The sequence below is a fragment of the Chionomys nivalis genome, chromosome X (genome assembly GCF_950005125.1).
Source record: "Chionomys nivalis chromosome X, mChiNiv1.1, whole genome shotgun sequence".
NCBI classification, from domain to species: domain Eukaryota; kingdom Metazoa; phylum Chordata; class Mammalia; order Rodentia; family Cricetidae; genus Chionomys; species Chionomys nivalis.
Window position 1 is genome coordinate 48,241,338 of NC_080112.1, and position 24,340 is coordinate 48,265,677.

General features: G+C 35.0%; 1 protein-coding gene across 1 annotated transcript in view; it reads right to left on the reverse strand.

Moving 5' to 3' along the window:
• Nucleotides 1–24,340, reverse strand: part of Cfap47 (cilia and flagella associated protein 47) — a 307,853-nt gene that overhangs the window by 19,709 nt on the left and 263,804 nt on the right. Inside the window, 3 exon segments of the mRNA XM_057760135.1 lie at nt 21,655–21,816; nt 22,368–22,539; nt 23,602–23,757. Coding sequence (XP_057616118.1) covers nt 21,655–21,816; nt 22,368–22,539; nt 23,602–23,757 — 490 coding nt within the window.

Sequence of the window (24,340 nt, forward strand, 5' to 3'; positions counted from 1 at the left end):
AAATGGAAGAATTTTCTTTTTGAGGAACAAAGAAAGCAGTTAAGAAGCTGGGGTTACAGGAGTATATTGCCGTGTTTGGCTACAATCTTTTTTTAAGAATTTTTTTTTTTTTGGTTTACGAGCTACCCAAGCAGCACGGAGATCTGATCTCAGCACCAGGAGAGCCGTCACTGGGGTGAGTGAGTTTCTGACCCGTGGCAGCTGCCTGGGACAGGGAACTCAGACCTTCCTCATCCCTCCTATACTTCCTGGTCTTCCTGCAGGGGCTATACTCCCCTGATACTGCCTCTCTCTTCCTATCCCACCCAGCTTGCATCCAGAACCTCTCCCTTCTGCCTCCCTCCCCTCTTCAGGCTCAGCCTGTTCCGGCGCTGGGACCGTATCATGAGGGCAACCAGGAGGGCGGTAGTTCCTTTGTCTCAATAGCCTGCCTGCAGCAAGCAAGGTAGGCCCTTTGTTGACGAACTACCCAAGCAGCACGGAGATCTGATCTAGACACCAGGAGAGCCATCACTGGGGAGTGTCATCACTGGGAAGGTACATCAGTGGGCAAGGAGACCTGATCCTGTACAAGAAGATCCATAGGGGAGCATTTTGAGGAAGAGATGGGCAGGCGCCAATGCAAGAATTCACCCAACAATCTGAAAAACAACATGAAACCACCAGAACCCAACAACCTTACAACAGGAGGACATGAACACCTTAATCAAGAAGAAGTAGAAAAAATTGACTTTATGAAAGTGATAGAGGCCCTTAAACAGTATGTAAAAAACGCCCTTATAGAAATGGATGAGAAATATAACAGAAAGTTTGAAGAATTGAGTAAATCAGTGAATGATACCCTAGGAAACCAAGGAAAAACAATCAAACAGATAATGGAAACAGTTCAAGACTTGAACTCCCAAGGTCCCAATGAGGACCAAAACGAGGGAGAACATGAGCAAGGAAGTTAGGACCTTGAGGGGTGCACCCACCCACTGAGACAGAGGGACTGATCTATTGGGAGCTCACCAAGGCCAGCTGGACTGGAACTGAAAAAGCATGGGATAAAACCAGACTCTCTGAACACGGCGGACAATGAGGGCTGATGAGAAGCCAAGGACAATGGCACTGGGTTTTGATCCTACTTCATGTTCTGGCTTTGTGTGAGCCTAGCCAGTTTGGATCCTCACCTTCCTAGACCTAGATGGAGGGGGGAGGACCTTGGACTTTCCACACTGCAGGGAACCCTGACTGCTCTTTGGACTGGAGAGGGAGGGGAAAAGGAGTGGGGGGAGGGGGAGAGGAGGGGGAGGAGGGGGAGGGAGAATTTTTTTTTTTTTTTTGTGGCAGGGTCTCTTGTATCATAGGCTGGCCCCAAACTCCCTATGGAACAGAAGATGACTTTCAAACTCTGAACATGCTTCCTCTTCTTCTAGAGTGCTGAGGTTCAAAGAATGTAACACTATGCTCAGTTCATGCAGTGTTGGGATTAGAAAACATGTCTTTGGGCTTCCTGTGTGCTAGGCAAGCTCTCTGTCAACTGAGCTATTATACATCCATCCCAAAGACTTTAAAAAAAGTGAAAAACTAAAATAAGAAAGAAATTAACATAGATAAACACTCTAATGGATGTCTCAGAAATTAAAATAAACACAATAATTGATTGCATGTAATTATAGTTAAGAAAATTTGAAAATTAAGAAGGAAATTCACAAATTCTTAGAAAAATAAAACCTATTAATGGACTGGTGAAATATGTTTGTATAAATGATTTTAGTAGTAATTTAAAACTATTCTGTGAAGAAAATTAAACTATTAGATGCCTTCTCAGATGAGTGCTACCTGCCATTGAAAAAAAAGCTAGTATCAAGAGCATCAATCATTTTTAAAACTCTTCCCCAAGTAACCATATCTTATATTCCACCGCCACAAAATATAGGAAAAACAAACTTCACCAAGAGTCATCAGAAAAAAGACGTAAGTTACAGTAAATGTAAATGAAAGAAAACGTAAAAAAATAGTAAAATTATGAGTTGGCTTAACAAAGTTCAACCAAATCAACAGAAACATAGACATGTTACATTAAAAAGAAAGATGTTTAAAACAAACAAACCTGAAGGTTAGAAGATCAGAAACCCTTTAGAAATAAAAATGATCATGTAGTTAAAACAATTAATTATAAGCCTAGATTAAAAGAAAGCTTAGGAGCAAATGGCAAGTACTCTAGGAAAACAATCTCTACAACTGACAAAGAAATTGAAACTATAACCTGACTTTTAAATAATAGGGAGATTATTTCATCCACATTGTTTCACTAGCGTATGCTACCACCATTTAATACATACATTTTTTATTATTTTTTTAAATTTTTGTGTGTATGCACATATGTATATATGTGAGTATATATGTGAATACATATGTGTATGTGTGTACATGTGTGCCAAAGAGCATGTGTGGATGACAAAAGATATCTTGTCAGTTCCTGTCTCCTACTCCATTAGGCCACAGCTATTTAAACCACTACAGACAGGGATGAGTTGTCCCAGGAAAAATGAAATTTCCTAATATTTGCAACAAACCATTTTTACAGATCAAAATGATGTTGAGATTTTGTCTTACACCTGTCAGAATGGCTAAGGTCAAAAACACAAGTGACAGCTCATCCTGGTGAGGCTATAAAGCAAGGGTAACACTCCTCCATTGATGGTGGGAGCACAAACTTGTATAGCCACTATGAAAATCAATATGGCATTTTCTCAAAAGATTGGAAATACCTCTACCTCAAGATCCAGCTATACCACTTTTGGGCATATACCCAAAGGACACTTTATCCTACCATAAGGACACTTTCTCAACCATGTTCATTGCAGCTTTATTCATAACAGTTTGAAAAAAGAAACAATTTAGATCTCCCACAACAAGGAGAATGGATAAAGAAAATGTACATCTACACAATGGAGTATTATCCAGCTGCTAAAAAAATACCATGAAAATTTTTAGGTAAATGGATGGAACTAGAAAAAAAAAAAACATCCTTAGTGAGGTAGCCCAGACCCAGAAAGATAAATATCATATGCATTCACTTACAAAGGGATTAGCCACTAAATACATGATAACCAAGCTACAATCTGTAGACCCAGAAAGATTAGATAAAGAGGAGGGGGTCTAGGGGTTATACAAGGATAGCACTGGGAGGAAAAGAGAGAAATGATTTTACTGGGGGACTGTGGGTGGGTGAGAACAGGAACAAGAGGGATCAGGTGGGGTGATGGGATGGAGGGAAAGAGTGTAGGAAAAGATGTCTGGAATTGGGGGTCACTTGGAGGGTGGTGTTGAAACCTAGTACAGTGGAAACTTCCTGGAATCTATGAAGGTGATCCTAATAAGGACTTGTAGCAATGGGGGAGACAGGAGTCTAAACTGGCTATCTCTTATAGACAGGCAAGGCTTCAAATATAGGGACTGGGCTGCATTTAATTGAGTTGTTGGCCAAGGGGGTCCCACTGAAATCCCCAAACAACCCAGGCTATTGCTAAGACAAAGACAATATGCATATTGCTCTCTGAAAAATGACATCAGGACCACATTGTATGATAACACCCATACAACTCATGAGTTGAGCATGAGAAGTTGAGCTGGAACCTACCTGAAGCCTTCACCTCTATATTCTAGTGTTTTTGGTGCAGGAGGGTATCTCTGCAGACTACAGAAAGAGAAACTTGGACACCTACACAGCCACAAAAAACTTTTTACCTACAACCCATTCTCCTGCAAAACATGCTAGGGTAATAGTGGCAAAGTAGTTCTGGGAGTAGACAATCAATGTCCGATGTGAATTAAAGTTTACTCCATGAGAAGGAATCTATACCTGCCACTACCTGGGTAACCAAGAAGCAGAGACCAGAATGCCCAGAGACCTAGGGTAAAATCAAACATGAATGGTCTAAAAAAATTCATTAAAAGATTTGATTCTTAAAAATAATTGGCTTTACTCATAGGGCAGTTCCTTAACCAGTCATCATCAGAGAGGCTTCCTCCATTAATATATGGGAACAGATGCAGAGACCCACATCTAGACATTATCCAGGGAGAGAGAGTCTAAGTTTAAAGTCTCCATCAAATCTTGACTCAGAGTACAGGGAATCCCATGGAAGAGAATCCAGAAAGATTGGCACTACCAATTTCATAAAGAACATATAACTGCAGTTCAAGAGAGAATAAACTCTTGCAAGTTGTCCTTGGACTTTCATATACATATCATGACACACATGCCCTCATCCAATAAATAAATATATGTAATAAAAATAATCAATGAGCTCTACAAAATACTGCACCTCAAGCTCTTAGTAAAATAAGAACAAGTGAAACCGAAATTCAGTAGGTGGTTAAGAACTAATAGATATCAGCACAGGAATTAAAATGGAAATAAAAAGAATGGATCAAAGAGTTGGTTCATTAACAATAAACAAGATTGACAAATTCTTAACCAAATAAACAAAATGAGAGAAAACAGACTCAAATTAATAAAATTAGATGTAAAAAGGGAGACACTGAAAACCATGTCAAAGAAATTAGAGCATATGTGAAATCTATGTTGGAAAATTTAAAAAAAATATGGATATCCTATCCAATGAAAATCAAAAGGATATAAGCAACCTAAATATATATAACTAAGCAATGAGATTGAAGCAGTAACAAAGTTCACTTTCAAAGAAAAATAAGCCAGATGTAGTAGGAACCACTGCTGAACTGCATCACAGAATTGAAGAACCAAAACTGAGTAAAACAACTATTCCTTAAAATGATAGGAGCAAATGCTATCACCTTTTTGTGAAACCTGATAAGAACACAAAAAGAATATAATGAAAAACATCTTAATATAAGATTTACAAAGCAAATTCAAGTACACATCAAAAAGATCATTCACTGAGACCCACTGTAATTTATTTCAGGATGAAATTATGGATCAAGACATGCAAATCTATGAATGTAACACATAAAATTAATAAACTCCTGGGCAGAAATAAAAGGAAAATTTCACAGATACAGAAAGAGTTTGACAGAGTCTAACATGTCTTTCTGACAAAAGGTCTTTAAGAAAACAATAATAGTAAGACTATACACTAGCATATAAAAGATGACAAGCCTACAGTCAACATTATACAAAATGGAGAAAGCTAAATAGTATTTGTAGTAATACCATGAGTTGAGTATGCCCACCTTCTCCATTCTTATTGATTATATTCCTTGAAGTATTATCTTGAATAAGACAAGAACATAAAAGAATACAAATAGGAAAGAAATCAATTTATCCTTGTTTGGAGATGGTTCTTGTACATAAGAAAACCAAAACGAGGCAGCATAAAATATTAGAATTATAAATACTTTCAGCAGAGTTAGAGAATACAATACCGATATGAAAATAAATAGCTTTTCTATATACTAATAACAAACATGCTGAGAAATATTTAGGGAAACAGTCTCATTTATAACAGCTTAAAATATGTATAAATATCCTATGAATGAAGTTAACTAGTGTTAAGAAGTCTGCAGTCAAAATTTTAAAGCACTGAAGAAACTATGAAGACATGAAAAGATAGAAATATCCCCCATACTTTTTGATTAGTAGAATTAATATATTGAAAATGGATATAGTACCAAAAGAAATTTACAGATTTAATATGAACATATCAAAATTTCAATGATACGCTTCACAGAAACAGAAAAACAAAATCCTAAAATTTGTTTAGGTTTTCAGAAACCATTCGATAGCCAAAGCTTTCCTGTGGCAAAAAGAGCAATGCTGGAGGTAACAAAATAGAAATTATCAAATTGTAATTCAGACTTAGTGTAATTATAAACAACATGCTACTAGCACAAAAGCTGGTGCCAATACATCAATGGAATAGACTTGAAGACACAATTAAAAATACTCATTTCTAGCAACCTGATTTTTGAGTCTTCACAAGCATACTTTGGATAGATAGAAAATATTTTTTTTTTAAAAAATGAAACTCTAATTTTATTTCAACATTGAAAGAATGTGGAAATTGTGAAATGTGGCAGTAAGACTTACTTCATCAATATATGTTCCTATAGTTTCTAGAATTAGAATTAGTGGTCACATGATTTTGCAATGTGATTTTGTCAAAAAAGGATTTCCCATTTGATATTCATATGTAGTTTGAGAATCCTCCCATCTATCTATCTATCTATCTATCTATCTATCTATCTATCTATCTATCTATCATCTATCCATCTATCCACACACACATACTTGCTATTTTCTAGAAAGTTAACAAAGTTCAAAATTTCTAGGGCCAAAACTTCTTTCAAATGATGAATCACGCAGTCTATTTCCAGTCATAGAACATTATGATTTTCTTAAATAGGATTACGCAGGATTTGAATACAGAAAAGAAAATAAAAAATCATTCCATTTTAAATCAGCAATTCCATGTGTAAAATATATGCCTTAAACTACTGGATATAGACAATTTGAGATGCTAGGTAGCAAAGAGGTAAAAACAACCAGCATTTATTGAATGGATAAAATGAATATACTAGTTCCACAGAATAGATTATTATTCAGTCACTCAAAGGAATGAAGTGTAGTGTGCTGGCTAATATCTTAAATTTCTACCACTGAGATAGTAAAGCAAGAAGTTTATCTAAAGTTCACGGCTGGTTTTTGGCACACTTGAGAATCTTTTTTAAAAAGTAAAACAAGTAAACAAGTACTGACACATAGAAAATATCAGTGAACTTTGAAAAGAACTGTGTGAAATAAACCATATAAGAAAGGCCACTCTGCTTATATAAAATAGGGAAATTCGTACAGATAGATAGAGCTGACTAATAGGTACTAGAGAGCTGTGAGAGAGGAGATGGGTAATAACGAATGAGTGGGTTTCATTCAGGGGAAATAAAAGTTTTCTGGCACTGTACAGGGGTGATTGTTGAAAAACATCAGTACTAAGTTATCCATTGCATATTTGGAAATGATTTAATTGATAAATTGAAATGCATTTTTACTACAGTTAAGTTTTGTACTAAGTAATGGTACATAGTAAAGTTATAACATGATGTTAAAATCATAGGAAAATACTTAGAGTAACTAATTTTCTGTTCCAAGTTCATTTTAAATAAAGGCAATCTGGACAAATATGTTAAAAAAGACAAACAAAACAACATCAACACCAAAACAAATGGTGCTGGGAATAATGGATACCACATATCCATTACAAAAAGCACTGTACAAAAATCAATTAGTTCAAAATCAAAGATCTTAATTTAAGAACTGAAATTGAACTATTTAAATGAAAATATTGGTAAAATACTAGAAGACAGAGTTACATATCACACCTTTCTAAAAAAAAAAACTACTCATTCAGTAATACCATGATTTTATTGGCTTCATACAGTGTATTGCATGAGATGAAAAAGCATCCTCACAGCAAACATAACCAATCAAGTGAAGAGACAGCCAGCCCACAGAATGGGAGAAAGCAATGGCTATGTATTTATCTAACAGATGATCAATATCTAGAACATATAAAAAATTTAAAAAGTACCTAAAACTTAGACAACATGCTGTAAAATGTGTCAATGGTGCAACAAAGAGTTCTCAAATGATCAAGTATCAATGTCCAATAATCACAAAACTTTTCAATATTTTTAGACATCAGGAAAATAAAAATTAAAACTACATGGTAATTCCATCTAACCTCATTCTATATGGATCCCATAAAGAAAAATAGGACCAAATGCTGGTGAGATAGTATGGAAAAGGGTAAATTTATATACTTCTGGTGGCAAGTAGTAAGTTAGTCCAGTTGTTATGGAATTCAGCATGGGAGTTCCTCAAAAATTTGAAAACAGAACTGTCATATGATGCAACTATTTTCATCCTTGATATCTAACTTAAGGGCTCTAAATGAAAATACGGTAGAGATACTTGGATATCTATATAATGTAAAAAAAAATGTGAATTACTTTGGCTGAAATTGGAATGAGGAACCTGTTATGTTCTTTTTTTTATTATCTGGTCACTGAAATATAAAGTGTGGTCTTAAGGCTTTTGACCTTAAGTAATTCAATTTTCCTAGCATTTTGCTAAGAAGAGTATCATAAATCACAATGTAGTGAGCTCCTGAACCCTGGAAATTAATCCATTATTTTGATTTCTGACCTTTTACATGCCTACAAAAATATACAAAAATAACTAAGGAGTATAAGTTGTGAGTTGTTAACTTACATATCTAGAGTTATCTATTATATAGGTAGACTCACATAGCTAAACTTTTAGATATCTAGATTCAAATATATCTAATATATAACTAAACTCATATATCTAGACTCATATATACCTAAAATCACATCTCTAAAGAGATACATCTCTCTATATATCTTAAGTATCTATTAATGACATAAAAATAGTACCTATTACAATCATATTCATTGGTAAGATTCTCATTGGGATGAAAATTAGTGATTAGTATAGTACAATATGGTTCTCTTAACCTAGCCCTTACTCTAATGCCTTTATGAAATATGTACAGAATAATGTGGGATTTCCCTATGTATGCTGTGAATACCATTTGTTAATAAAGAAACTGTCTTGGGCATGCACAGGGAATATAGGTGGGCAGGGAAAACTAAACTGAGTGCTGAAAGAAAGTAGGGTGGAGTCAGGAGAAGCCATGAAGCTGAAACTGGAGACAGATGTGCTGGTAGATTTTGCTGGTAGGCCACAATTTCATGTTGATGCACAGATTAATGGAGATGGGTTAAATTATGATGTAAGAATTAGATAACAAGAACCTAGAGCTAATGGGCCAAGCAGTGATGTAAATAAAATGGTTTCTGTGTGATTATTTCGGGACTGAGCAGCCAGGAACCAACAAGTGGCTCTCCTCACAACAACAGAAATTAACTTGAAATGAATATTTGTGCTATTAAGAGCAAGACTTTAAAAATATACAATTCTAACAGAATTTGCTTGTAGAAAAACTACAAAAGAACTACAAGGAATAAAGGACAAGGAACTGGAAGAAAATATTTTTAGCCAGAAATGAGTTAGAAAACTTGTTTTTCTTTAATACAGACTGCTGTATTTCTAAAGCAAAATTTATATGAAATCTGGAAGCTATTCCAAAAGAGAGAAAAATACTGCTGTGTGTACTCAGGTACACATAGTAAGAAAGCTAAAGCTTATCACTTATTAAACCTGTCACATTGGATTTAAATATACTATTTAAACAATCTTAGGAGAAGTCTTCAACAAAGCAGAAAGATTTAGATGGGCTTCCAGAAGGGTTTGGAACAGACTGCAGTCTAGGAACTAGAACCTTATTACTTTCAGTAACAAAGTGAAGAACCTATCTGGAAAGAAATTGAGTGGTCTGCTCTGATAATGTAGAAGTGGGTGTCAAGTAATGGCTGGGTGTTCCTTATACACAAAATAGCACTTGGTGGTTATGAACATCCCTGCTAAGAGAAAAGTCAATAATTAATTGAGGCAATCCAATTTTTCTTTTTTTCTTTTTCCACCAATCTGTCATTATGAGAGGAGGATGCACTTTCAGACACTGGGAGAGGAAATGGAAAAATGAAGCTCAGACTTTGTCTCTAACTCCTCTGTCTCTCTCATTCTCTTTATCTCTGATTCTCTCTCTGTCTCTGTTTCTGTCTCTCTCTCCCTCACTCTGTGTGTGTTATAAATATACATATGGCCAGTAATCTTTATTTCAGGTCCTGGGCAAATCCTTGCCGTATTGATGCCCACTGTGTATTAGTTGACACTAAATATTTGTCAGTATGATGTTCAAACTCGACTAATAATATGAGTTAGGTAGACTAACCATTTTACATGATATTCATAATGACATGTGTGACATATGTAGTCTCAAGTATTTTTGAGAATACAGTAGTTGTAATTTCAGAGAGGTTTGAGCTTGAATTACATATGCGGGATGGGCTGCTAAGATTTCAAGTCACTTTGATCTATCTGTTATGTATGTATGAATATTTTGTTTTGAGATGTGGTTCCTTTACATATTTATGTATGCATGTATGTATGTAAGTATGCATGTATGTATGTTTTTGTTTTTGTTTTGTTTTGAGCTTTGAGATGTGGCTCCTCTGTGTATCCGTGGCCGCCCTGGATCTCACTCTGAAGATCAGGCTCACCTTGGATTTAGAGATTCACCATCCTCTGCCTTCTGAGTGCTGGGATTAAAGGCATGTGCCACCCCTCCCAGCCTATGATGTATTTCATGATTATAACAATAAAAACTAGGAAAAGATGCTGTGCAGACATGAGCTTAAACACTGGATTTAAGGAAGCAGGAAAAGGACATATGGTGAATGACAATAGAGAGGAGTCGCTGACTACAATACCCAAGCCACACACATGCATTTTCAAGTTCTAATCAAAGAATATTACTGCCATTGGATGCCATTTCAAATCTTATTTTCTTCCTTTATGCTGGAAATGCCTTAACTATGCAATGCTTTCAAACTTGTAAAGTCCTAAATATGTCCACAATAAAGTTATTGCTATCTAGTCCCAACCATCCCATTATGTGAATTCTGAAAGGTGGGTTAAGTACTTTACTGACTTATCCCTTTGTTTAAGCATTTGCAGAGAAGGCAGAATTGATGAAACAAGATGAATATACAGGCTCTCTCTTTTAATACCTAAGAGATTTTCTGATTTATTTTTGGCTTGGTTTTGTATATGGCACAGTCCAATAATCTTAAATACTAGGGAGGCTGTTGCAAATGGATCACAAGCTCAAAGCCTAGCTACATAACATAGCAAAACTCTCTGAAAATATTTTACAAAAAGGATGTAGGGATACAATTCAGTAGGAAATAATTCACTAGTATATGTGAGGGTCTAGATTCAAATTCCTAGTAGCACAAAACAAAACCTTGTTTCTGTATATGGCATTCCTTAGTGATACTTATTTTGGACACACCCAACAAAGGTAATGCTGGATATGTTCCAAAAAGAACAAATGTGTTTTGTGGTTTTCTCAGAGATTTGGTATTTAAAATATATCTGAAAAATGTACCATATTTGTTATGCTACTCCAATTTAGAAATCTCAAATTGGAGGTTTGTAGGACATCAAACAGAAATAAGGACATGAAAAGGTGATTCTCTGGTGGGATCTGATCATAAAGTTGTAGGCAGGAACTGAAGCATCTTATTTAAAGGGAAACCCTAATTACCAAGCACTGCCAAATATGGTAATTTAAGATTCAATTAAAAATATTGAATATTTATTTCTCTGTTTCTGTCTCTCTGTCTCTGTGTGTGTGTGTAGATACATGTGATTTTAGGTAGATGAGATGCAGTGATACAAATTTTGTAGTGTCATTAAAATTAAACAATTTAATATTTTCCAAAAATCTGGTAGGCATGTTATACATATTCATTATTGCTGTTAGTGTTGTATTAGGGAAAACTAGGGACTAAGGAGAATGTAGTGATCAAGAATAATCACTTAAGTGGGTTCATGTTGTCCAATATTTAATGTAGTGCGAGTATTTATTGAAAATAAACTATTTTCCTTCATAATAATAGTAATAAACATATTAGAGAACTATATCTCAGGAGATAAGCCATTCCCCAAGGTAAAAAAAAATTGTACTCAGAAAATTGAAATAGCTTCTCAGACAAATAATGACTCTAGATATATGGCACTTATGGAGAGAGGAGATCTATAAGATTTTCAAAGGGGGAAATTATTAAATTGTAGTGATCTTTTTGGATATTTTAAATATAAGTTTTGCCCCTGATTCAGAGCATTTGAAAGCAATTTATTTCTGTCAGTAAGAAGTCTTTGATAGAAATGCTTATAAAACAATTTAATTGGATTTTCTTTACTCATAACCATTTTTGTATGCATTTCACTATGTACTCACTGTTCTTTTCACTACAGGTCTATGTAACTTAGACTCACTATGCATTCTCTATGTACTCTTTTCACGATGACCTCAAACAGAATAATGTCTCCAGTTTAGAAAATACTCTCATGGGATTTGAAGGAATTTGTCAAGTACAATTTGATGTATTAGAATTTCTGATAAACATATTCATCCCCAGGAAAATGGTTACTAAAAAACACTGAAGTAAATCTATTTCATATTTTTCTTTTCCTAAGAGTTTTCTTAAACATAATACAAAATTATATAATAATGACAGATACAAATATATTCTGATTTTGAAAAAAAATATTTAAAATACTGTCAGTAGCATTAAATAAAAATCAACTCAGAGGTGCTGAGGGCAACGGGGTGGGCGGGAGTTGCTTAGCTTCAATAGCCTGCCTGCAGCAAGGCAGGCTTTTTGTCAGCGAGGTTCCTGGCCAGCAAGGGAACCTGATCCTGTTCCAGGGGACCCATCAGAGTGGTGAATGTGTTCTAGACCCGCAGCAGGAGCCTGGAAACAGAGCACAGTCATTCCCAGACCTCCTTCACTCCCTGGTCATTTGGCAGGGGCCACTCCCCTCTGCTGGGGCCTCTCTCTCCCTAACCCATCCCAGTTTGCAACCAGAAACCTCCTCCCTTCTTCCTCCCTTCCACGGGACCACAAGATCTGCCAGCTCAGCCTGTTTTGGCACTGGGACAGGGTGCTGAGGGCAACGTGGCAGGCTGGAGTTGCTTTGCTTCAATAGCCTGCCTGCAGCAAGGTAGGCCTTTTGTCAGCAAGGTCCCTGGCCAGCAAGGGAAACTGATCCTGTTCCATAAGATCCATCAGATAGCATTTGAAGGAAAAGATGGGCAGGTGCCAAGGCAAGAATTCCTCCAACAATCTGAAAAACAACATGAAAACACCAGAACCTAGTGATCTTACAACAGAAGGTCTTGAATATACTAATACAGAAGAAGGGGAAAAATGACATTATGAAAGTGATAGAGTCCCTTAAACAGCATGTAAAAAGGGCCCTTATAGAAACGGATGAGAAGTATGACAAAAAGTTTAAAGAAATGAATAAATATGTAAATGATACCCTGGGAAACCAAGAAAAAACAATCAAACAGGTTATGGAAACAGTTCAAGAATTGAAAACTGAAATGGAGGGAAGGAAGAAACCACAAACCTATGGCCGGCTGGATATGGAAAATCTAGGTCAATGAACAGAGACTACAGAAACAAGCATAACTAATAGAATACAAGAGATAGAAGAATCTCAGACTCTGAAGACACCATAGAGAAAATAAATGCACCGATCAAAGAAAACAGCAAAGCCAACAAATTCTCATCACAAAACATTCAGGAAATATGGGACACAATAAAAAGACCAAATCTAAGAATAATAGTGATAGAAGAAGGAGAAGAGTCACGGCTCAAAGGCCCAGAAAATATATTTAACAAAATTATGGAAGAAAACTTTCCCAACATAAAGAAAGATATTCCTATGAATGTTCAAGAAGCATACAGAACACCAAATAGACTGTATCAAAAAAAAAATCCCCTCACCATATAATAATCAAAACACAAAGCAAACAGATTAAAGACAGAATATTAACAGCTGCAAAGGAAAAAGGTCAAGTAACTTATAAAGGTAAACCTATCAGACTTACACCTGACTTCTCTATGGAAACCATGAAAGCCAGAAGATCCTGGATAGTTGTACTGCATAAACTAAGAGACCATGGATGCAAGCCAAGACTACTATACCCAGTCAAGCTATCATTCCCTATAATTGGAGAAAACAAAATATTCCAGGATAAGAACAAATTTAAACAACATGTAGCCACAAATCCAGCCTTACAGAAAGTAATAGAAGATCACAACCCACAAACACATTGCCAACACTGCCTATAATAACTCAGACATCTAGCGACCAGCACCACACAAAGAAGGGAAACATACAAACTCTACTACCAAAAAAATAATAACAACTGGAGTCAACAACCACTGGTGATTAATATCACTTAATATTAATGGATTCATTCACCCATAAAAAGGCACAGGCTAAGAGATTGGATACGAAAACAGGATCCAACATTCTTCTGTTTACAAGAAACATACCTCAACCACAAAGACAGAGTAAAGGGTTGGGAAAAGGTTTTTCAAGCAAATGGACCTAAGAAAAAGCAGGTGTGGCCATACTAATTTCTAACAAATCTGACTTCAAACTAAAATCAATCAGAAGAGATAGAGATGGACACTTTATACTCATAACAGAAACAATGCATCAAGATGAAGTCTCAATCCTGACTATCTATGCCCCTAATATAAAAGCACCCACTTATGTAAAAGAAAAATTACTAAAACTCAAGGCAGTCATCAAACCACACACACTAATAGTAGGAGATTTCAACACTCCTCTCTCACCAATGGACAGGTCAATCAGACAGAAACCTAATAGAGAAATAAGAGAATTAATGGAAGTAATGAAGAAATTAGCAGACATCTATAGAACACTCCACCCAAATAGGAAAGAATATACCTTCTTCTCTGCAGCTCAAGGAACCTTCTCAAAAATTGACCACATACTCGGAAACAAAGGAAACCTCCACAGATACAAAAAATATCAGTGTCCACCTGTGTCTTATCAGATCACCACGGATTAAAGTTAGAAGGCAACAACAATGCTACCCCCAGAAAGCTGACAAACTAATGGAAACTGAACAGTAAACTACTGAACCACACCTGGGTCAAGGAAGAAATAAAGAAAGAAATTAAAGTCTTCCTTGAATTTAATGAAAATAAAGAGACAACATACTCAAACCTATGGGACACGATGAAAGCAGTGCACAGAGGAAAGTTCATAGCACTAAGTACCCACTTAAAGAAAACGGAGAAAGCATACATTGGGGACTTAACAGCACACCTGAAAGCTCTAGAAAAAAAAGAAGCAGACGTGCCCAGGAGGAGTACAAGACTGGAAATAATCAAACTGAGGGCGGAAATCAACAAAATAGAAACACAGAAAACAGTACAAAGAATCAATGAAACAAAAAGTTGATTCTTGGAGAAAATCAACAAGATAGACAAACCACTATCCAAACTAATTAAACAACAGAGAGAGAACATGCAAATAAATAAGATCAGAAATGAAAAGGGGGACATAACCACAGACACAGAGGAAATTCAGAGAATCATTAGATCTTACTACAAAAGCCTGTATGTCACAAAACTGGAAAATGCAAAAGAAATGGACATTTTTTAGATAAGTAACATATACCAAAGTAAAACCAAGAACAGGTGAACGATCTAAATATACTTGTTAGTCGCAAAGAATTAGAAGCTGTTATCAAAAATCTCCCTTCCAAAAAAAGTCCAGGACCAGATGGTTTCAATGCAGAATTCTACCAGAACTTCCAAGAAAAGCTAATACCTATACTCCTTAATGTATTTCACAATATAGAAACAGAAGAGTCATTGCTAAATTCCTTTTATGAAGTTACAGTTACCCTGATACCAAAACCACACAAAGACCCAACAAAAAAAGAGAATTACAGGCCTATCTCACTCATGAACATCGACGCAAAAATTCTCAATAAAATACTGGCAAACCGAATCCAAGAACACATTAGAAAATTAATCCATTATGATCAAGTAGGCTTCATCCCAGAGATGCAGGGCTGGTTCAACATACACAAATCTATCAATGTAATCGACCATATAAATAAACTGAAAGAAAAAAACCATATGATCATTTCATTAGATGCTGAAAATGCATTTGACAAAATTCAACAACCCTTTATGGTAAAGGTCTTGGAGAAATTAGGGATACAAGGGTCATATCTAAATATAATAAAAGCTATTTACAGCAAGCCGACAGCTAACGGAGAAAAACTCAAAGCAATCCCACTAAAATCAGGAACACGACAAGAATGTCCACTCTCTCCATACCTCTTCAATATAGTGCTTGAAGTTCTAGCAATAGCAATAAGACAACATGAATTCGTATTGGAAAGGAAGAAGTTAAGCTTTCATTATTTGCAGATGATATGATAGTATACATAAGCGACCCCAAAAACTCAACCAAACAACTCCTACAGCTGATAAACACCTTTAGTAATGTGGCAGGATACAAGATCAACTCCCCAAAATCAGTTGCCTTCCTATACACTAAGGAGAAGGAGGCAGAGAGGAAAATCAGAGAAGCATCACCTTTCACGATAGCCACAAATAGCATAAAATATCTTGGGGTAACTCTGACCAAGGAAGTGAAAGATCTGTTTGACAAGAATTTTAAGTCTTTGAAGAAAGAAATTGAAGAGGACACCAGAAAATGGAAGGATCTCCCTTGCTCTTGGATTGGGGGGATCAACATAGTAAAAATGGCAATTCTACCAAAAGCAATCTATAGATTCAATGCAATCCCCATCAAAATTCTTCACAGATCTGGAGAAGACAATAATCAACTTTATATGGAAAAACAAAAAACCCAGGATAGCCAAAACAATCTTATAAAATAAAGGATCATCTGGAGACATTACCATCCCTTACTTCAAACTCTATTACAGAGTTACAGTATTGAAAACAGCTTGGTATTGGCATAAAAATAGAGAAGTCGACCAATGGAATCGAATAGAAGACCCGGACTTTGACCCACAAATCTATGAACACCTGATTTTCAATAAAGGAGCCAAAAGTATACAATGGAAAAAAGAGAGCATCTTCAACAAATGGTGCTGGCAAAACTGGATGTCAATCTGTAGAAGAATGAAAATAGATCCATATCTATCACCATGCACAAAACTCAAGTCCAAATGGATTAAAGACCTCAATATCAGTCTGAACACACTGTACCTGATAGAAGAGAAAGTGGGAAGTACTCTACAACACATGGGCACAGGAGACCACTTCCTACATATAACCCCAGCAGCACAGACATTAAGGGCATCATTGAACAAATGGGACCTCCTGAGACTGAGAAGCTTCTGTAAAGCAAAGGACACTGTCACTAAGACAAAAAGGCAACCCACTGACTGGGAGAAGATCTTCACCAACCCCGCAACTGACAAAGGTCTGATCTCCAAAATATATAAAGAACTTAAGAAACTAGACCGTAAAAGGCTAATCAACCCAATTATAAAATGGGGTACTGAGCTGAACAGAGAATTCTCAACAGAAGAAGTTCAAATGGCCAAAAGACACTTAAGGCCATGCTCAACCTCCTTAGCGATCATTGAAATGCAAATCAAGACAACTTTAAGATACCATCTTACACCTGTCAGAATGGCTAAAATAAAAAACACCAATGATAGCCTTTGCTGGAGAGGTTGTGGAGAAAGGGGTACACTCATCCATTGCTGGTGGGAATGCAAACTTGTGCAACCACTTTGGAAATCAGTGTTGCGGTTTCTCAGGAAATTCGGGATCAACCTACCTCTGGACCCAGCAGTATCACTCTTGGGAATATACCCAAGAGATGCCCTATCATACAACAAAAGTATATGCTCAACTATGTTCATAGCAACATTATTTGTAATAGCCAGAACCTGGAAACAACCTAGATGCCCTTCAATGGAAGAATGGATGAAGCAAGTATGGAATATATACATATTAGAGTACTACTGAGCAGTAAAAACAATGACTTCTTGAATTTTGCATGAAAATGGACGGAAATAGAAAACACTATCCTGAGTGAGGTAAGCCAGACCCAAAAAGAGGAACATGGGATGTACTCACTCATACTTGGTTTCTAGCCATAAATAAGGACATTGAACATATAATTCATGATCCTAGAGAAGCTAAATAAGAAGGTGAACCCAAAGAAAAACATATAAGCATCCTCCTGAATATTAAACTTCATCAGGCAATGAAAGGAGACAGAGACAGAGACCCACATTGGAGCACCGGACTGAAATCTCAAGGTCCAAATCAGGAGCAGGAGGAGAGAGAGTACGAGCAAGAAACTCAGGACTGCAAGGGGTGCACCCACACACTGAGACAATGGGGATGTTCTATTGGGAACTCCCCAAGGCCAGCTGGCCTGGGTCTGAAAAAGCATGGGATAAAACCGGACTCGCTGAACATAGCGGACAACAAGAACTGCTGAGTAGTCAAGAACAATGGCAATGGGTTTATGATCCTAGTGCAAATACTGGCTTTGTGGGAGTCTAGGCAGTTTGGATGCTCACCTTACTAGACCTGGATGGAGGTGGGTGGTTCTTGGACCTCCCACATGGCAGGGAACCCTGATTGCTCTTAGGGCTGACAAGGAAGGGGGACTTGATTGTGGGAGGGGAAGGGAAATGGGAGGTGGTGTTGGGGAGGAGGCAGAAATCTTTAACAAATAAGTAAATAAATAAATTTAAAAAATCTGGATAAACCATGGTTTAAATTACATTTTAAACAATTTTCTGAAATTGAAGCTGGGGACATGGCTCAGGGATCTTAGTACCCAGTACCACCCAAAACTATTGATGTTGTGTACCCACTCCTAAAATAAAGCTCAGAGAAAGAAAAAAAAATCCATATTGCCACCATTTTCTGTTTCACTATTAAAAGAGCCCACAACTGTGGTAGAGATGGAATCATGTACCCTGTATTACACAGTAGTAGAAATAAAAATAGGAGAAAATAACTTCTAAGACATTTTAAATATCAAGATACAGAAAGGGATTGATGAACAACTTGAACAAATTACCTTTGAAACTGCCTCATTCTTCCAAAAGGCCTATTGCAAGTAAAAATATTACTCTTTAAAGGGCAATAAGATGATGAGAACTGAACTAATTTCTTTCTCTGGGAAGATAAACTACATGAAGTTTTGAGCATTTTTCATAGGAAAGTAGGTTAAATATACATATCTAAAAATTTTTAAATAGTATAGCCAGAGATGACTAAAATTAGGATCTTTCTCAAAACAATTTGAAAATAAATAATAATGTGCTTGTTTTATATTTGATATTTTCAGTAGGGGATTATATAGTCTTGTTCTTTTTTTGCGACAGTAAACACTGTTCCTGTTTCCATGTCCAATTAATTAAGTGGAGAGAGTTTTTAATTAAACTCAGACAAAGTAGGCTAATGAAAATAAAATAATCATGATGAGTTATTCATTCAGAATTTTCATTTGTGTCATACAAAATTTTGAGGTTTATCTTGATTATTTTTCAACTGATGATTGCATTATTTAATTATATCTGTCAACAGCAATCATAAGTGAGTTAATGAAGGAACTTTGGTGATTTTGGATATCATAAGACAACTTGCTTATTTTTGTTTCCATAATGTGGGTTCCAAGGATTGAACTCAGGCTTTTAGCCTTGGTGGCAAGCACCATTAGCAACTGAGAAACTTTGCCAACCCTCAAACTATCTTATTTTTAACCACTCTGGTATCATTTACCCGTATTCTAACTGACAATTATGAGCTAAGTCATTTAAAAAGAAAATCACCAAAGTTCCTTCAAAATTTTGTATGACACAAATGAAAATTCTGGATTAATAATTCATCATGATTATTAAATCTGATCAAAGTAGGAATGTTAAACAGGCCAGAAAATAATGAATGTTTAAGTTACTGGAATAGCAGATCTCTAATCATGGCCATAACTATGTTTTACTGGATATAGTTAAACAAAAAATATTTCATAATGAGTCAGATTCTAAACATATTCCTGTAATAGTTTTATGTGACAAATAAGCATATATATCATTACCTAATTTTAAAAATCATATTACTGATCTTCCAATGTTTTTTAAAGTGTTGGAGAAGGAAGGTGTAGACACATATACATGAAAATACCATAATGAATCCCATTACTTTGGATGGTAACTTTTAAACAAAAAAAAAAAGGTTCCAGCATAATACTGCATATCTGTAATTTTAATAATCAAGAGTCTAGACAGGCAGATGACTGAAGTTCAAGGACTGCATAGTCACCAAATAGCAAATACTAGGCCAGCCAGGACTACAAAGATCCCCATTCCCAAATAAGAGTGTAAAAATAAGTATGTTAGCATTGTCCCAGTGAAACAAAAATGTAAGGTGTTTCTGAATCCAGTATTCATTTTATATAGTAAAGAACATAGTAGTTTAAAGGGTTTTATGAAATCCTTGGAAAAATGGCAAATGATTATATAAGTTAATATTTGGAATTTCATAGGTACATCCAGTTTCTTCTTTGCCTCCCAGGGTTCTTCAAGGTAAATTCATATTTACCAGTCACCATGGATAGAGTTGATTCACTTTTTTTTTGAGTTGATTCACTTTTAACTTATTATTGAAACCAAAGTATTTAGGGATTTTTTTTCCTTACAGAATATACTTAGCAAACATCCTTTATATGCCTGACACTCAATGAGAGACTCTGAGTGCCCTTCCTCATGTAATGTGGTCTAGCAGTGGAAGCATATATACTAGACATTTCATGGCACAACACATCACAATCAGTTTTCTTAAAGCTGAAGTGGAATAAACATATCTTAAAAGAGTCTAGAGGAAAATGAAACATTACTATTCAGGGAAAAAATCAAATATCAATTTCCTCCTCAGAAGCCACTGTAGTTAGAATAAAGTGCTAAAAAAAGAACTCTGAACCATGAATTCTATATTCAGCAAATATATTCTTTTGTTAATGAAGGAAAAATAAAGATAATCTCACATTAAGCCCAACTAAGAATGTTCCATTAAATCGGACAGTGGTGACACAAGCCTTTAATCCCAGCACTCAGTAGGCAGAGGCAGCAGATCTCTGTGAGTTTGAGGCCAGCCTGGTCCATAAGAGCTAGTTCAGGACAGGCTCCAACACTACAGAAGAACACTGGAAACCCCTCCCCCACAAAAATGTTTAGTTAATGGGGCTATTCTTAAAGAACTGGTAAGGAATAATATTAGAACAAAAATAAAGAAGATAGAAATGGAATAATAACTTTAGGAGTAAATACAAGCAAGAAAATAGGATGAAATTAAGGCTAAGCCTAAAAGACTACCATCCTCACAAGTAGTTCTTTAAAATTTCTTTGAAATGTAATTTCAGTACAAATAGAATGGCTGAAGATATATAAGAGAAGAAAAAATTAAATGAAAGATTAATCTACAATTATATCTAGTAAAGTCGGAACTTCTCTTTTATCAGTTTGCTAGATCTGGACTTGGCAATAGCTTAGTGATTCAGTGCTTGTGAAGTATGTGCAAAGCCCTGGGTTCCATAAAAGACACCTCAAAAATGAAAGCAAGAGAAGTGAAAAGAGTAAGCACTATCATCAACCAGTGGGCTCTGATAAATACTTGTCAAATTTTGGCTTTTTTTATTTTGTTGGTTTATATTTTATACATAAATATTTCACTCACAAGTTACCAAAAAGCATGAATAATTACATGTATAAAATATTTTTTTCTAATTTCACAAGAATCGAACAAAAACAATTTAAAAAGACTAGTTCTTCATCTACTGTCTATCTTAAATTTCCTTTTATATTTAAGCATTAATTATATTCATAAAAGAAGTTTTATATATATATATATATATATATATAGTTTTTTTGTTTTGTTTTGTTTTGTTTTTTTTTTTTGGTTTTTCGAGACAGGGTTTCTCTGTGGTTTTGGAGCCTGTCCTGGAACTAGCTCTGTAGACCAGGCTGGTCTCGAACTCACAGAGATCCGCCTGCCTCTGCCTCCCGAGTGCTGGGATTAAAGGCGTGCGCCACCACCGCCCGGCTATATATATATATTGTTGATATATAATACCTTGTCTGACTTGTCAGTCTAAATTCTGTGACAGCTGTCTTGAATAAACCGATTCCTTGGATGTCAATTACATCCTCCACTTCAGGTTCAGTAGCAATCAACATTATAGGAAATTTCCAGATTCCATCTGTTATGCACTCAACTTTCAATATGATATGAGTCCTTGAACACATAACACACACACAGACATACACATAAAAATAAAAATACAACAGTAAGATAAGAGATTATATTAATTTACTATCTAAAGTAAAAATGAAAGTACCTCTTTGGCTTAGCAAAAGAGGCTTTGTATTTCATTTTTAAAACCCTAAATGACTGCTATTTCTATTTTGCAAATAATTTTGTAGTTATTAATTTTCAGTGTCATTGTGCCTTTTGAGTTAATTATTTTGTGAGTCTTCATATGTACTCTGTATTTAGCTTAAAAATACAGTAATTATTGCAAAACGGACTGCAGGTTTTCTGTAACCAACATAAACTATTAGCATTCTTACCAAATTATAGGTACATTCTGGCACTAGTTCAATGAACTATATTTTTTTTCATTAGAATCATTTTCACAGCCTATTAGCTGGAAATGATATTGCTCCAAATGTTCATGCATAGTATTAAAGAAATAATGTAATCCAAACATTGACAGGCAGTAAAAATAACATATTGAAATAAATGCATTGCAATACCATAATTAAAAAAGAAGGAATTGTGTTTACCGGAATGGTTTTTTTGGTGTAAATATCACATTGAAAATCAATGAAATTATTTGCTGTTTTGCATTAAAATGTTTCCTATACAAATATAAAGTTACAGAGGATTCCAGGCTACTCTTCAATTCTTCAGTCTCAAATTCTATTTCATATTCGAATTCACGCCTTTTAGGAGTTACTAGAAAAATAAAAATGAAAGTATGTATCAATTTAGCTTGTTATACATAAACTGAACATCAATTTATGTGTCAACATTATTTTCTAAACAAGTTTATAGAAAAAAGAAGATGTAAATTTTATCCTGCTTTATTTTCATAATGTGTACTATAATACCAGAAATACAATACTATGAGTAATTTTATTAAAATAAAATACATGAATAAATATTACAATATAGAGTACAATTATCAACATCTTTAATTCTTTACAATTTCAGCTTATAGAATAAGGCAAACTTAACAAAAATTGATAGCCAACACTAATTATGAAAAAAATACTTTACATGTTTGATATCTGATAAATATATGCAGATTTAACTATTAATTAATTTTCTCCCTGTTGATTCTGCATTTTGCTGTGATAACTTGTTATATTAGGTCATGTATGTATAATTTTGGCTTCAGAGTTTGGATTTTGAAATTTATAATTCTCTATTCATAACATGCATCCAATTATTTTAATTTGTACAGAAAATATAAAATACAAATTTAACATGTGCAACAAAATTCGCTATTTTGAAAATGATTTAAGTATTACATTTGATTCATGTTAATTTTTCTATTTTTTTAAAGAAGCACTCATTCAAATTTGTTTAAAAATGTTATATGTCTTCAGTAACAATTTGTGAACCTAGAAGAGACTCAATGTTTGGCTCAGTGGCAGAGTACTTGCATATCATGTATGAAATCCTGGGATAAATCCTCAAAATCACACACACACACACAATGAGAAAAATAGAGAAAGATATAGAAGTTGAGTTCAAGTGAAAATTATAATTACTGAGGTTGAGAGATTTACCATTCATGTCATACAAATCAATGTTGTAACCATAACTACTATTACTACTTACTGCTATGTAAAGACAACGAATTTAACAGAATTCTAGAGTACTTGAATGTTTCATTGCAAATGAAAAGTAAATGGATCTTAATTACTAAGCAATCAGCAGCCTACATTTTAAAGTAAATGAATTTTTATTTACTATAGTTAATTATTATAACCATGATTATAATTCTCTTACCATCAACGTCTTCATAAATACTGTTAATCGAATTTCTTTTTGGAAAAACTACGAAGTCTATCTTGTCATGTGATGGATGGTGTCCAAAAAAGTTACCAATCATTTTCACTTCCACTTTCTCTTCTACCCGCTTGTTGGCCTGACATTTTATGACAACTGTGGGAGAAATTTTTTTTTATTTTTTATTTTATGTTTTTAGTTAATTCAATATTTAGGTAACATTATTATTATTGTGATAAAATTAACTTGTGAAAGTATAACTTCATTAAACATAATTTAATTTGGCACCGCATATGGCACACACACTCATATAATAGATCTATGTATTTATATATTGTTTTACATAAACATCAACATTAAATAATACTTAAAATAGTATCTGTCTTAGGGTTTCTATTGTTGTGAAGAGACACCATGACAACAGCAACTCTTATGAAGGGAAACATTTAATTGAAGCTTACATTTCCAGAGGTTTAGTGCATTAACATCATGGCAGGAAGCAAGGCAGTGTGCAGACAGACATGGTACTGGAGAAGGAGCTAAGAGTTCTACATCTTGATCCATAGGCAACAAGAAGTGAACTGTGTCTACACTGAGCATAGCTCTAGCAGAGGAGACCTCAAAGCCCACAGTGACACACTTCCTCCAATAAGGCCACACCTCTTAACAGCACCAATTCCTATGAGCTTATAGAGGCCAATTACATTCATTCTAGCACAGAATCCAAAAGTCAAATATG